This window comes from Melanotaenia boesemani, chromosome 20, assembly GCF_017639745.1.
Source record: "Melanotaenia boesemani isolate fMelBoe1 chromosome 20, fMelBoe1.pri, whole genome shotgun sequence".
NCBI lineage: Eukaryota > Metazoa > Chordata > Actinopteri > Atheriniformes > Melanotaeniidae > Melanotaenia > Melanotaenia boesemani.
The window spans coordinates 26,105,467-26,118,232 of record NC_055701.1 but is presented as its reverse complement, the minus strand read 5'-3'; the positions used below and the strand labels follow the sequence as shown (position 1 = coordinate 26,118,232).

At 42.7% G+C, this 12,766-nt stretch overlaps 1 protein-coding gene across 1 annotated transcript; it reads right to left on the bottom strand.

The window, feature by feature from the left end:
* Window positions 1-1,868: 1,868 nt before the first annotated feature.
* On the bottom strand, window positions 1,869-11,972 carry LOC121630770 (signal recognition particle 54 kDa protein). Its single transcript, XM_041971237.1, has 17 exons — window positions 11,833-11,972; window positions 8,880-8,971; window positions 8,530-8,627; window positions 8,361-8,452; window positions 8,191-8,275; window positions 7,114-7,218; window positions 5,897-5,963; window positions 5,692-5,749; window positions 5,439-5,589; window positions 5,167-5,315; window positions 4,983-5,083; window positions 3,444-3,530; window positions 3,298-3,371; window positions 2,887-2,995; window positions 2,558-2,728; window positions 2,346-2,441; window positions 1,869-2,253 (listed from the first exon to the last, which is right to left on the bottom strand). Exons 3-17 carry the CDS (start codon window positions 8,605-8,607, stop codon window positions 2,162-2,164), a joined length of 1,515 nt encoding a protein of 504 aa, XP_041827171.1. The 5' UTR covers window positions 8,608-8,627; window positions 8,880-8,971; window positions 11,833-11,972; the 3' UTR covers window positions 1,869-2,161.
* Between the last annotated feature and the right edge of the window lie 794 nt (window positions 11,973-12,766).

The following is a 12,766-nucleotide window of genomic DNA, read 5'->3' as shown; positions in this document are numbered from 1 at the left end:
TTTTTTTACATTATCTTTTTTTTATTTTATAATGTTTGAAATGTATTATGAGGAAAATGTTTTGGCAACTTTGTGCTGTGTCAGATTTAAAAAAAAAAAAAACGTATTTTCTCAATAATGTCAAGCTTCAGTCTGCTCCTCTTCTGGCACACTACCTCTCCAGCTTTGAAGAGGTTGCACCTGAAAGAAACACAAGAATAAAATTGTAATTAACCAACTTTAAAATAATTAAAATTCTCTGCTGATGGTGAACAGAAACATGTTCGGCTGTCTGGTTGATGTTTCCTCTGATGCTTCTGGATGAAGTTCATGATTAACTTTAAAGTTTGCTTTTTGCAAGGCTATTAACTAAAACAACTATATAAAGAAAGGGAAATAAAGCCTACCTGTGATGTTGAAGGCACCGCCCGCTCCGTCCTTCTCTCATACTCCGAGCTCCTACAGCAGTTACCCTGGCAACAGCGTCTCGTGCAGACGTTTGTTTCCCAAAAATCTCTAAAAGTTAAGTGTGAGCCAATATAAGCTAATGTTGTCAAAACGTTTGGAATCAGATTGACAGCCCGGTCACTTCGAAGATCCCGCGTGATGCTCGATACGCGCTGATGACGTAACGATGCCTCGGTTGATCTGTCACGTCACTATTAGCATGCTGAATCAATGCTTAGAAACAATGTTCGCAACACTTCCGTGTCACATGCTCGACAGATAATAAGAACGGTAACAAAAGAGCCCAGAAAAACTTCTAAAGGTGAACTTTAAGCTGAAGGAACATCAGCGTCAGATCCCACCATCCGTCCTTGTTTGAGCCAAAGTGGACTTAATGGGAGACGACCAAGGAGGACACCATTGTAAAAAAGCCAAACTACATGTTGAAAAGCCACAAAGCTTCTGGGAGAATGTCCTATGGACAGATGAGACAAAAATGGAACTTTTTACCAAGACACATCATCTCTATGTTTACAGACAGAAAATGAAGCATATGAAGAAAAGAACACCGTCCCTACTGTGGAACATGGAGGAGGCTCTGTTATGTTCTGGGCTGCTTTGCTGCATCTGGTACAGGGTGTCTTGAATCTGTTCAGGTACAATGAAATCTCAAGACTATCAAGGGATTCTAGAGAGAAATGTGCTGCCAGTGTCAGAAAGCTTGGTCTCAGTCGCAGATCATGGGTCTTACAACAAGACAATGACCCAAAACACAACTTAAAAACACCAAGAATGGCTAAGAGGGAAACACAGGACTATTCTAAAGTGGCTTCTATGAGCCCTGACCTAAATACTATTGAGCATCTTTGGAAGGAGCTGAAACATGCTGTCTGGAAAAGGCTTCCTTCAAACCTGAGACAACTGGAGCAGTTTGCTTATGAGGAGTGGATCAAAATACCTGCTGAGAGGTGCAGAAGTCTCATTCACAGTTACAGGAATCGTTTTATTGCAGTGGTTGCCTCAAAAGGTCGTTAAAGAAAATATTAAGTTAAGGGAACCATCATTTTGTCCAGGCCTGTTTCATGAGTTTATTATTTTTAAATAATTCTATTGAAGCATGGTTGAAAAGAAATGTGACTTTCACTAGTTAAATTTCATAGAATTACCAACAATTTTGTCCACGTCTTTAACTGTCATGTTCACTGTTACTAAATCACTTCAGCTCATAAGATTTTCCGTCGCTGTAGTACTGACATTTACAGATAGTGAACACGATACAAGCTGCTTGGGTTAGCTTCTGGTTTCCATTGAACGTCTGGTTGTGTTGAACCAGTTTTCATCTAAATTTTTCTCAACTTTTCTTAAAGGAGAACTTCTATCTCTGAAGACCTAACTAGACGTGTCTTCTCAGGACTGAAAGAAACACATCAGGTTTAAAATGATGCAGTAAAAATGTTTATTATATGACAAAAATACTGTCACTAACTTATGCCATCATCATCATCATCATTAAATCAGGACCCACTCTTTTACCGTTAAATTTCACACACGAACATTTTTACACAAACTAACCAGCAGCTCTCAGTTAAAGGATCCTTCAGTAGATTTCCTTTAAATCTTTAATTCTTCTGCTGTTTTTCTAAATAAAGGAAATGTGATGGAGCAAAGCAGCAGATACCAGGTTGCTCCACCTCCTCCACCATCTTCTCTAATAAGGCAGCTGGTTGGGTGGTGGTCACATGTTGTTAAATCCCATCATGCCTTTCATGTTGCCGGCAGCTCCCTGTTGAAACTGACGCATCATGGACTGAAGACCCGCCATACCCCCTGAAAACACACGAGGATCAGATCTACGACATGGATCAGGGTTAAAGCATCACACCAGTGCAGTGCTGGGAAATATGGTCTATAACTCTTACCCATATGGTGCAAAACTCTGGGGTCCATCATCTTGGCCATCTGTTGGTTTAGTTTGGCCATCTGAGACGGGTTGACGTTCTTGGACATGTCTCCTCCTGAGAACATTAAAAACATTTCAGCACCAGGTCCAACCAGGACTGATAAGACCTCCCCAGACTCCCTCTGCTCCTGTCTGCGTCTCAGCAGGTATTAGCCCCCCCTCTCCAGTTACCTTTGAACAGGCCTTTGATGCCCCCCATCTTCTTGACCATCTGAGCAAACTTGGTGTACTGAGTCAGCAGTTCCTGAACGTCTCTGGTGGCGACCCCTGAGCCCCGGGCTACCCGCTGGATCCTGTTGGGCTGCTTACTGAATAGCTTGGCTCCATCTTTACTGTCAAGTTCTGGAGAGAAACCAGTAAGAGATACTGGAGTACTGGTTCAGACCTGAAGATTTTCTCCCGAGGTGTACTGGTTGACAACACTGATCAGGATGGTGTGAGTCCTGTGTGTGTGTGTGTGTGTGTGTGTGTGTGTGTGTGTGAGAGAGTGAGAGTGTTACCTTGGTCGTTCATGCTGTCCATGATAGTCATCAGCTTCTTCAGTCTGGCCATTGACTCCTGTTCGTTTCCTTTACTCATAAAGTCTGTACCAAAGCCTGGAATCATACCCTGGACACACACACAGTCAGTTCAGCATCTGGTTTCCTCAGGATTTAACCGTTACTTCTGTTTTACCTTAGTTTAGCACTTCTCTAACTTTTTCATTTGGGTTCCCCGTAGGGATGGGCCTTTTTTAAGTCAACTAGTCAGGCCAATCAAAATTAGTGAATTAGTTGTGACATCGACATGACATCATCAATAATGAAATGAAAAATATTCCATCATTAAAGGAAAATTGTCAAAATGTGAGATGTTGACAATGTAAACATGGAGGACCTTCAGATGACTGAGACTCAGGTGAGTGAAGGTACCATTATCTGTCCGAAGGGTCCCATCTTCATGATGTTCTGGAACTGCTCGTACATGTCTCTGAGGGTGAACTGCCCTGCAGGTCAGAGGTCAGATGTCAGAGGTCGTACCAAAGCATTCTGAGCAGGATGCTGTGTTGGTTTCTCACCATGTTTCAGCTTATCGATCAGCTCCTCATTGTCATCCAGCTTCAACTCGTTCACCCTGTCAATCAGCCCTTCGATGTCACCCATTCCTGATGAGAGGAGGAGTTCGTTCAGATTTCCATGGAAACACCAAGCAGCTTATTACAGATGTGATTTAGCTACTAATGTTGTCATTAGTGTGTCATTTAATCCTTTCGCATTAGCCAGGCACTGGCACAGTGTCGGTTCCTGAAGCTCATCGTGAACCAGCACAGCATTCACACCAAAGAAAAGTCGTTTCTCAGCAGTAACCAAAAATAGTGGTTCTCAGTCTCAATCATGACATCATCAGTGGGAAAAGGCTGGATTCACCTGAATGCCAGACTGCTGCATTACTGATGTGTCAAACTTAAAAAAGAGCAAAGCTGAAGCCAGACCAATGCTGGCAGTCACACAAAAGCTGTATTCCAGCTGTGTGTCAGTTAAGTTAAAAATATCAAATAAGCAATTTTCAGGAAGTGAATAAAGAATACCGCGACAGTAAGAAGACGTGGACAGAAGGGGAGCTGGATGTGGTGTTACATGTCCATCCCCACAGCAGGCAAACTGAGGTTGATCGATCACTGGAATCATTCATTTCGAGGAAAACCTGGATGTCATTGCATTGCTATGTTGCTTGGCAACAGATTTAACTTTCAGTCGGTGACTTATATAAGCTCTTGTTGACATCTTAACATCTTAGTAATATCTCTTGGTCGTCTGGATATATTGTTTATTCTGGAAAACCATAGGTTATGATGGAGCCTGATGACTCAACCATCAACTTTCAGGGCCAGATCTCCAACATGTTGATGTTTTCTTCCACTTTGGTTCTGGTTAAACTGGTGTGAACACAGCCTGGTTCACCAGAAAGCAACAAGGTTCTGAGACTTCAAACCAGAACCAGAACGACGTCTGTGTGAAGGCACTAAGTGTCAGCATTCGATCACTGCTCAGTGTTCTCTGAACATCACTGTGTCAGTGTGGATATTAATGTCTGCAGTCTGGTTTTACTTTGGTGTTCAAACCTGATCCAGTTTTCACCAGAAAGTGTCCAGTATGAGCAGCAGGCGAGGCAGCCAGATTTCCACCATGTTGATCTACGTCACTTCCTCTCTTTGCTTTAGTGGATGCTTTGTTTACTTTCACAATAGAAGAGAACCGAACCAGGACACCCCCCGGTTTTCAAGTAGACCAGGGTTCATTTCTTTGGTCTGAACCAGAGTGAGAATGAGTGTTTACACAGCTCCAAACAAACCAGTCTAGCCATGGAAGTGGAACAGGGTTTGTTTAAAACGAACCAATCAGCACCAGGATGAATGAGTAAATCACAGCTGTGGTCAGACACAACGGTGGATGTCCACAGGAGTCACTGACAGCGTTTTATGTCAGTCAGATTTACTGAAACCATAGCTGAGCATCATCTCAAGTGTTTCCAAACCTTCACAGAGAAGACTGAACCAGGTCTGATCAGCTCAGAGATCACATGATGATACCACATTGCCACCAGTGAAGGTCATTACCGAGCAGTTTACTGATGAATGGCTGAGTCTTAAACGGCTCAAAGTCGTCGATGTGCTCTCCTGTCCCGATGAAGATGATGGGACTCCTGGTGGCCGCCACACTGACAGGAAACACAACAACATTACCATCATAAGGCCAAGCAGTATGATTACATCATCACGCTGAAGAGGATGCTGGTCTTACGCGCTCAGAGCTCCACCTCCTTTAGCGTGTCCATCCAGTTTGGTGACGATCACCGATGCCACATCCACTTTGTCTTTGAAGGCTTTAGCCTGAGACTCGCAGGCCTGACCGATGGAGGCATCCATCACATACACAATGTTGTCTGGTTGCTATGGAAACAGAGGCAGAAAAAATATCTAGAGGAGCTTAAACATACCTGGAACAGGCACCTGAATGCACCGTTGCAGGTCTGTGATGCATTCAAACACGCTGAACTGCATTCAGGTACTCACCACGGCGTTGGAAACCTGCAGCATCTCCTCAAACAAAGAGTCTTCCTGTTTGTGTCGTCCACTTGTGTCCACGATGATGATCTCAAAACTCTCACCTTTGAATTTCTCAACGCCCTCAGAGGCGATCACCACGGGATCCATTTCTGTGTAACTGCACAAAGCACACAGGGCTGACAGTCAGAGAAGGCACCTGAACACCACACAACAGTAATAGCTGTGGCAACGTCTGGTTGGATGCTGAGGGATGACTCACCTGCCGTAAAAGGGAATTCTGGCTTTGGTGGCGTTTTGTTTCAGCTGATCGAAGGCGCCTGACGGAGAAGAGAGAATCGTCTTCAAGTTAACATGAGCAAAGTGTGTGTGTTGTTAAAAACCAGTGTGTGTGTGGGGGTGTGTGTGTGTTGGGTTAAAAAAAATATGGGGTAAGTCACCTCTTTAGGGGGGTTAAAGTAGAATACCTGCTCTGAAGGTGTCTGCACAGATCAAGCAGGTCTTCCAGCCTTTCCTCTGGTAATAATACGCCAGCTGCAAGAAACCACACAGCTGTCAGGCAGAGAAAACCTCTGAGGTGTGTTACACTTCCTGATTCTAGCTTCAGAGCAACAAGGAGCTTTCTAAAGGACCACAGACCCTTTTCTGGTTCAACCATCACAGTTAAATCATCAAAGATTCCCATCAGACAGTGGTGTAGTCCAGGGTATAAGCGAGTATACGGCATATACCCACGTATACCCACTTCTAAACGCAAGTAATGTGAACCTTTCAATTATACCTGCAAACCTAATTGTCATTTTCCCCCCAGAGATAGTGGGGCTGTGACTCACCCTACTCTGCCTCCAATTGGCTGGTATTAGCTACTTCACTGATTTAATTGGTTAACTTTAGCCGAGGAAAACTGAACCATTTACAAGTTTACTTTAAAATTTCACTTTTGGAATATGTGATGAACTGAGCAATTCAAATTAAAATTAGCTTTCACAGTTATGAACGTCCGTCTGAATGTACATCAACCAGTAGCTCGGCTAATGTTAGCGATGCTACACCGATGAAGTTAGCCAGCAACTATGTAAACATGAGCCCGACAACCCTGACGTTTAGGATGAAAAATAAATAAAATGAAAACTTTACATATTGAATGTTTTGTCATTGTTTCTCTCATTACGTTTACAGCCTGTAATTCAGTCATTTTTGTTGTTTTTCTGTAGACATCAATACTGACTGGCCAGACCTGTGGACTGTCAAACAAAAAGATTTTAAATCCAAGAAAATCTGCCTGGGATCCAAAACACAAATATGGGTAAGTTTAGATAGATTGCTGGTAATGTTTTAAGCACTTTGAATTGTCTTGTACATGAAATGTGCCATACAAATAAATTTGCCTTGCCTTACACACATTATTGTCTCTCTAGTCTCTGGGCCAGTATTGGTTTTGCAATTTCATAACCCCTCCTTCCTGAACAACAGAAATCATGTGACAAGAAGCAAATACTTTTGGGGTAAAGAGTAATTAGAGTAGTTTTGCACGTAACTTTTTCTTAAAAAGGAGTTTTTCTGTGCTACTAAAAAAAAATGGGAAAAAATTAAGAGTGACCACTTCAAGGGACCACTACACCACTGCCCTCAGACATCCTCCACTAAAAGCACAACTGTGGTGTGTCTGTGTTTATGTGGTCACCTTGGAGCAAGTAGTAGTTTTGCCGCTGCCCTGCAGACCAACAAACATGATGACGTTGTTCTTTCCTTTGGTCGGAGTCCAGGCCTTCACACCAGGGTCCACCAGCTAAAACAAACACACACACCATACAGTAATCACACACACAACCAGGGCTGGGAGATATATCGAGTATACTCAATGTATCCCGAGACGTTTTAAGTAGGCTGTATAAAATGGCTATATCACATACATTAAGTATAAACTATCACAGCAACGTTTTAAGCATCTACGTGGGTTTTTCTTCATAGCGCTCTGTCTGCTGGTCAGCGTGAAGCTCACCCCACATCTAGAAAACTCTCCTGCGCACATGCATGTTGTTTCAGGAGACAGCAAAAAGCATGGAGACAATATTCAGCTAGCTAGCTAATTTACAATCGTTAAGAGACGGAAGCTGAATGTAAGACGTCCAGCTGTGTGTGTTTCCTGATGGACGTGAAGGTCCTAGTACACCAGCGCAGGAAACTCCTCCAGCTGCTCTTATCAAAGCAGATATTTCTGTCTGTTTTACTGGTGGTCCAACGTGCTCTCTGTGTGAGGGTGGGAGTGCAGCTCACCTGTGTGTGTATGTAACATGTAAAGACATGACGTGACGTAATTACATGTCAACATGAGAATAAGATAAAACCAGGCTGTTTAGTTTTTATTAAAAAAAAAAAAAGGAGAAAATAGAAACCTGTTCAAAGCGAGCTATAGATTACTTCTGTTGTGATCTGGTGTAAAATAACCTAAATAAAAAGATATTTTAGTATAAAATAATTTAATGAAAAAAATACACAAGATATTAATGGAGTAATTATAGAAAATAAAATAAACTTGATCTTCTAGGGGTGTTGGAAGTTGATGTTGGGGGGCGTTGGGCGCCCCCTTAATATAATGGTCTGGGAAACACTGTTTTTATTAAGTTTATGAGAGAAGGTCCCTGGTTCAAAAAAAAAAAAAAAAGAAGTTTAAGAAGAAGTTTAATTTAGCTTTAAATGAGTTTACTTAAATCCTACTGGCATCTTTTTATGCATGATAATATTGACCAGGTAAGCTCACCTTGACCAGCTCCTTGAAGACGGCGTGCTGGATCATCCTCCTCTTGTTCAAACCTGAAGCCATCTCCTCCAGGTCTATGGCAGACCTGCAGGAACAAAAACCACCAAACGGTTCACCCAGAAAGAACCAAACCCGGCCAAAGGTTCTGGACCAAAATGGATCAGACTTACTTGACATTTTCTCTGAGCTGTTTGACCAGTTTGATGTTGACGTCGGCCTCCAGGAGAGCAGCACACACCTCCTTCAACATGGCGTTCAACACCTGGAACACAGAGGAGGTCAGAAACAGAGGAGGACCTGGGGAGGTGTTTGGAGGTCAGGTGATCAGTGGGACGTTACCTCTTCATTGATGATGGTGGCGTTGCTGAGTGACCTCAGCGCTGAGGTGATCTTCCTCCCCAGATCAGCCAGCACCATGATGGCGGTCTGAAGTTCTCCTGAGGGGTGAAAACAGGAAGATGGTGGATCAGCCGATCACAGAAAAAAGAAAGTCACTGTTTGGAAGTGGGAAAGTATGAATCTGTAATGTTTTTATGCAGTTTTTCAAAGGACTTTTTTCAGCTAGTAAATTGAAGTGACTCATAAGTTTTAAACAGACGTGTGCAAGTTTCACCACAGCCGACAGGAGGCCGAGGTAAATCTTCCTGAAACTGGATCTGATTGGACTGAGTAGAACTTGTCCTACTTACTGTCTGTAGAACTGTGTGGTGTGGAGGGAAACCCCCCAACTGGGCACGCTCAGTTGGTCAGATGGCTAGCACAGGTCACAGCCGCAGACTTCCTGAAAGGAGGAGAGAGATGATGTCATTGAGAGGCAGCAGGAAGTTTTCTGGTTTGATGTCACAGAGGACCAGGTTTATCTGGTAAAACCTCATTAATGTTTTTCACTTAGAAAAGAAGAATTAAAAAGAGATCAATATTAAATAAAAACGTAAACACCAGTTTTTCTTCTGATTATTTTACTATCAATAATAAAAAAAATATTTTTTTACAAAAATTATTAACAGCTAGAAGGCGAGTATGTAATCAAGTTTATTGATCCATGTGTTTGTTCTTTTCCAAGCTCAGTAAAAGAAATTCCGTAAAGGCTGGAACACGGTAAAGCCTCATCAATAGAAGCGCTTCATGTTCACATTTCCAATATTTGAACAAACCTGCTTCACTGAGCTAAAGATGAAAACCTGAAAGGATTCCCGTGTGATTCCAGTCACACATCATACATGACCACTCGGCTTACACTGAAATTTGAGTTTCAGCTCTTCCAGACTGATGTGAGAAACATCTGGAGAAACAGCATGGTTAAAGTGTGCGTTAGGATTCACTTTAACCACAGGACAATTTCATTTTCATTAAGCAGCAGATTCAGAATAACCAGAGAACTTCACACATTTAAGCCAGGGTCTCTATCGGTTCAGTACACCTGGATGAAGCTTTTACAGGTAACTGGAATCTGGTGTTGTGTGTGTTCATCATCTGTTTGAACAGAGTCTGCAAGACTCTAAATACAAACAACAAACATTTTTAAGACTGATTCAGGATTAACTGCTAACTCACAACATCTGGTTCCAGAAAACGGGAAAAATCCTCCTACTGATTTCTCTGCTGTTGAAGAACATCCCCATATTTTTATTTCACTTAAACAAACATTCACCAAGATTTGGCAGACAGTATTTTAATCTCTTCATCACAGCCCCTCTGTACAGAAAGCAGCATGAGATCCTACAGTCTAAAGGATGTTTGCAGACACCAGAAAGCAGCAATGCTAACATGTAGCATAGCCAGATGACAGGGAGAAGCTCAGACTACCAAGACTACCAAGGACTGGCATTTAAACCAAACATCGTTCAAACCCCAAACAGTTATATGGACATGTTAGAAAAACAGGACACTTGACAGCTTCTGCTAATTTCTCAACTTCAATCAAACCACTAATCCATGTGTCACCTGAAAGCAGAGACTCTTCTGATTATAAAGACATCTGTCTCATGACTGTGGGACTAAAACTGTGGGAGCTAGCAGCTAGAATCAGAGATAATGTTTTATTTAAGTGTGATTCCAGCTCTAAAAACTCTAATGTGCTCTCTATGACTCTGCCTTTGTTTGAAATTAATCACTAAGGGCCTGTTGGTTTCCATGGAGACAAAGGAGGTTTTATAGTGAAGTATTTACTTTTCCCATCATAGACTATCTTGGGCTTCAGTTCTTTCTGGATCCTCATGGTTTTTCTAAGGTGAATGTGGGGCTATCCCTGGATCCTCCTGACTCTGGCCATTGATAGATGTGTCCATCATCAACAGTGGCTGATTCCTGAGTTATTTACCTGCGTAACACCTCTATTTAAACACCTGGAAAACTGCTCACGTTCACTTTTTACATTTTCCAATGTGCTGTAACACAGTTCCCTCATCAGATATTACTTTACTCATTACTCGATCAGATCAGATTCCTCATCCCGTCTCTCACTTGGTGTTGGAAGGGAGGAGGCTGGGATGCCAATGATCTTGCAGCATCTTTTTTGCACACATTCCAGTTCATCAGACAGACCTTTGGTCAGTCCTCCCCACACTGGGCTGGCATACTCCAGAACAGGTCTGATGAAGCTCAGGTAGATCTGTTTAAGAACTTCAGGTGGGAGTCCAGCTCGCCTAGCCACACTCAGGTAGTAGATTCTGGGGGGAGTTTTGGAGAGCATGTATCTTACATGTGCATCCCAGGTGAGATCAGAGGATATCTGAACTCCCAGAAGTTTGAATGTGGAGACTATACTGATCGTTTCATCATTTACTGCTGGTAAGGGCGGGCAGGGAATGCTGGGCTCTTTTCTAGCACTGGTGTCTTTGGTTTTTGCACCATTAACTGCTAGTGAGAGCTCCTGTCACCACTCATCCACCAAGTCCAGGGCCTTCTGCATTACACCAGGCAAAGACCCCATCAACAGTTCAAAGTTAGGTCATCGCTCAAATGTCTCTTTCACCAAATTTATTCAACCTTGTGGTGGTTCACTAGATCTTTGTTCAGACCATGGTTTAGACTGAAACCGATTAGACAGGAGGCTGTTGTGTCAGTCAATGAGATTATGTCTTGTTTATTTCCTGGTACCAATCACGCATGATCTGTGGACACTGACAACCACCTCTGAACCACCTGTGGACACTGTCAAGCACCTCTGAACCACCTGTGGACACTGACAAGCACCGCTGAACCACCTGTGGACACTGACAAGCACCGCTGAACCACCTGTGGACACTGACAACCACCTCTGAACCACCTGTGGATTCTTTATTCTTTTGAGAATTGTAACGCCAATCACACGAACAAAATCTGCTTAGCTTCAGGTGAAATATAATTAAAATATAATTTTAAACCAAAATCAAAGATATATAATATCGAACATCTGTTCGTCTCTGATCCCACCATCGATCACAAAAAATATAGCGGTGACTGATCATCTGTTAATCAGCCTTAAACAACATGTCAGCTGTTCCAGCTGCGCTAACTGTTAGCAGCTAGCAGTTAGCAGCTAGCAGTTCGGGTTGTTTTCAGTCGGACTCTCATGGACCGAACCCGCAGCGAACCTCTGCTGGCAGAAATGAGTACATTACTGTCGGTGTGGAGGGGCCGAGAAACGTCGTGGTGCCTTACCAAGTGTGAGATTCTCTGGTATCACCGCAGCAATAACCAAACTCCGCCAGCGAAGAGTCATCGAATACGGACTCTACCGGAAATACGTCACATAATCCAAACACACACACACGCGCACAAAAACGATAATTAATAAACGGCATTCACCCGACAACCAATCACCTAAGAAGTTTAACAACACCAGCCAATCTCAATAGTGAACCCCTTCCACATGACCCAGTCTCTCATTAACGACAGCACTTCGCGGTCAGGAAACATGGCGCCACCTGCCGGAGTGGAGCTGGGCTCAGCTCTGTTCCTGAGCCGCTAAGTCATTCAGTCTTGACCTAAACACATTATTTAACTCATATTTTTGTTTCAGTTTTGTCAAACAGAAACATTATTGATCAAAGAAAAAATACAAAAAAAACTCTTACTCTTTATAACAGTGTTTTGGTCTCCATGGAGATAAAAACATTAACCTGTTTTTATTTGTCCTCAAGATTTTTAAAATAAGGCTTCCTGCTGACAGCTTATGATAAAGAAATGAGCTCCCACCTCTTCACCAAACCTCCTGAAAGTCTGATAGAAAATCCAACTCTGACATCACATGAAGAAGCTTCTGGTTAAATCACACATAAATTTGACCAGAGGTGCTCAGATTAAGGATTAAATAAGTGGAAATGATCACTTACACACAATTTATTTACATATTTTGCCAATAATTGCTCAGTTCCAGCATTCAGACCTAAACAGAGGAGGTGCTTCATGTCTGAGACGTATGAGTTTATATGCTCACAAAATCATACCGTTAGAAAAATCCCTGTGCTGATCTTCAGCACCAGCTAGCATCCACACCCTATATTAGCTTCAGGCCACAACACCTGCAGTGGAGGTGCTGTGGATGGACCTACAGCAGTCCAGACTATCTGGACATGCTCATGGAACTGGGTTG

Coding starts and splice junctions, on each gene's coding strand:
- LOC121630770 (XM_041971237.1), bottom strand. CDS start 8,607: ATGGTGCTGGCTGATCTGGGGAGGAAGATCACCTCAGCGCTGAGGTCA. Junction 2,729..2,886: donor GGACAGCATGAACGACCAAG/GTAACACTCTCA, acceptor GTTTCTCTCCAG/AACTTGACAGTAAAGATGGA. Junction 2,442..2,557: donor CATCAAAGGCCTGTTCAAAG/GTAACTGGAGAG, acceptor TAATGTTCTCAG/GAGGAGACATGTCCAAGAAC.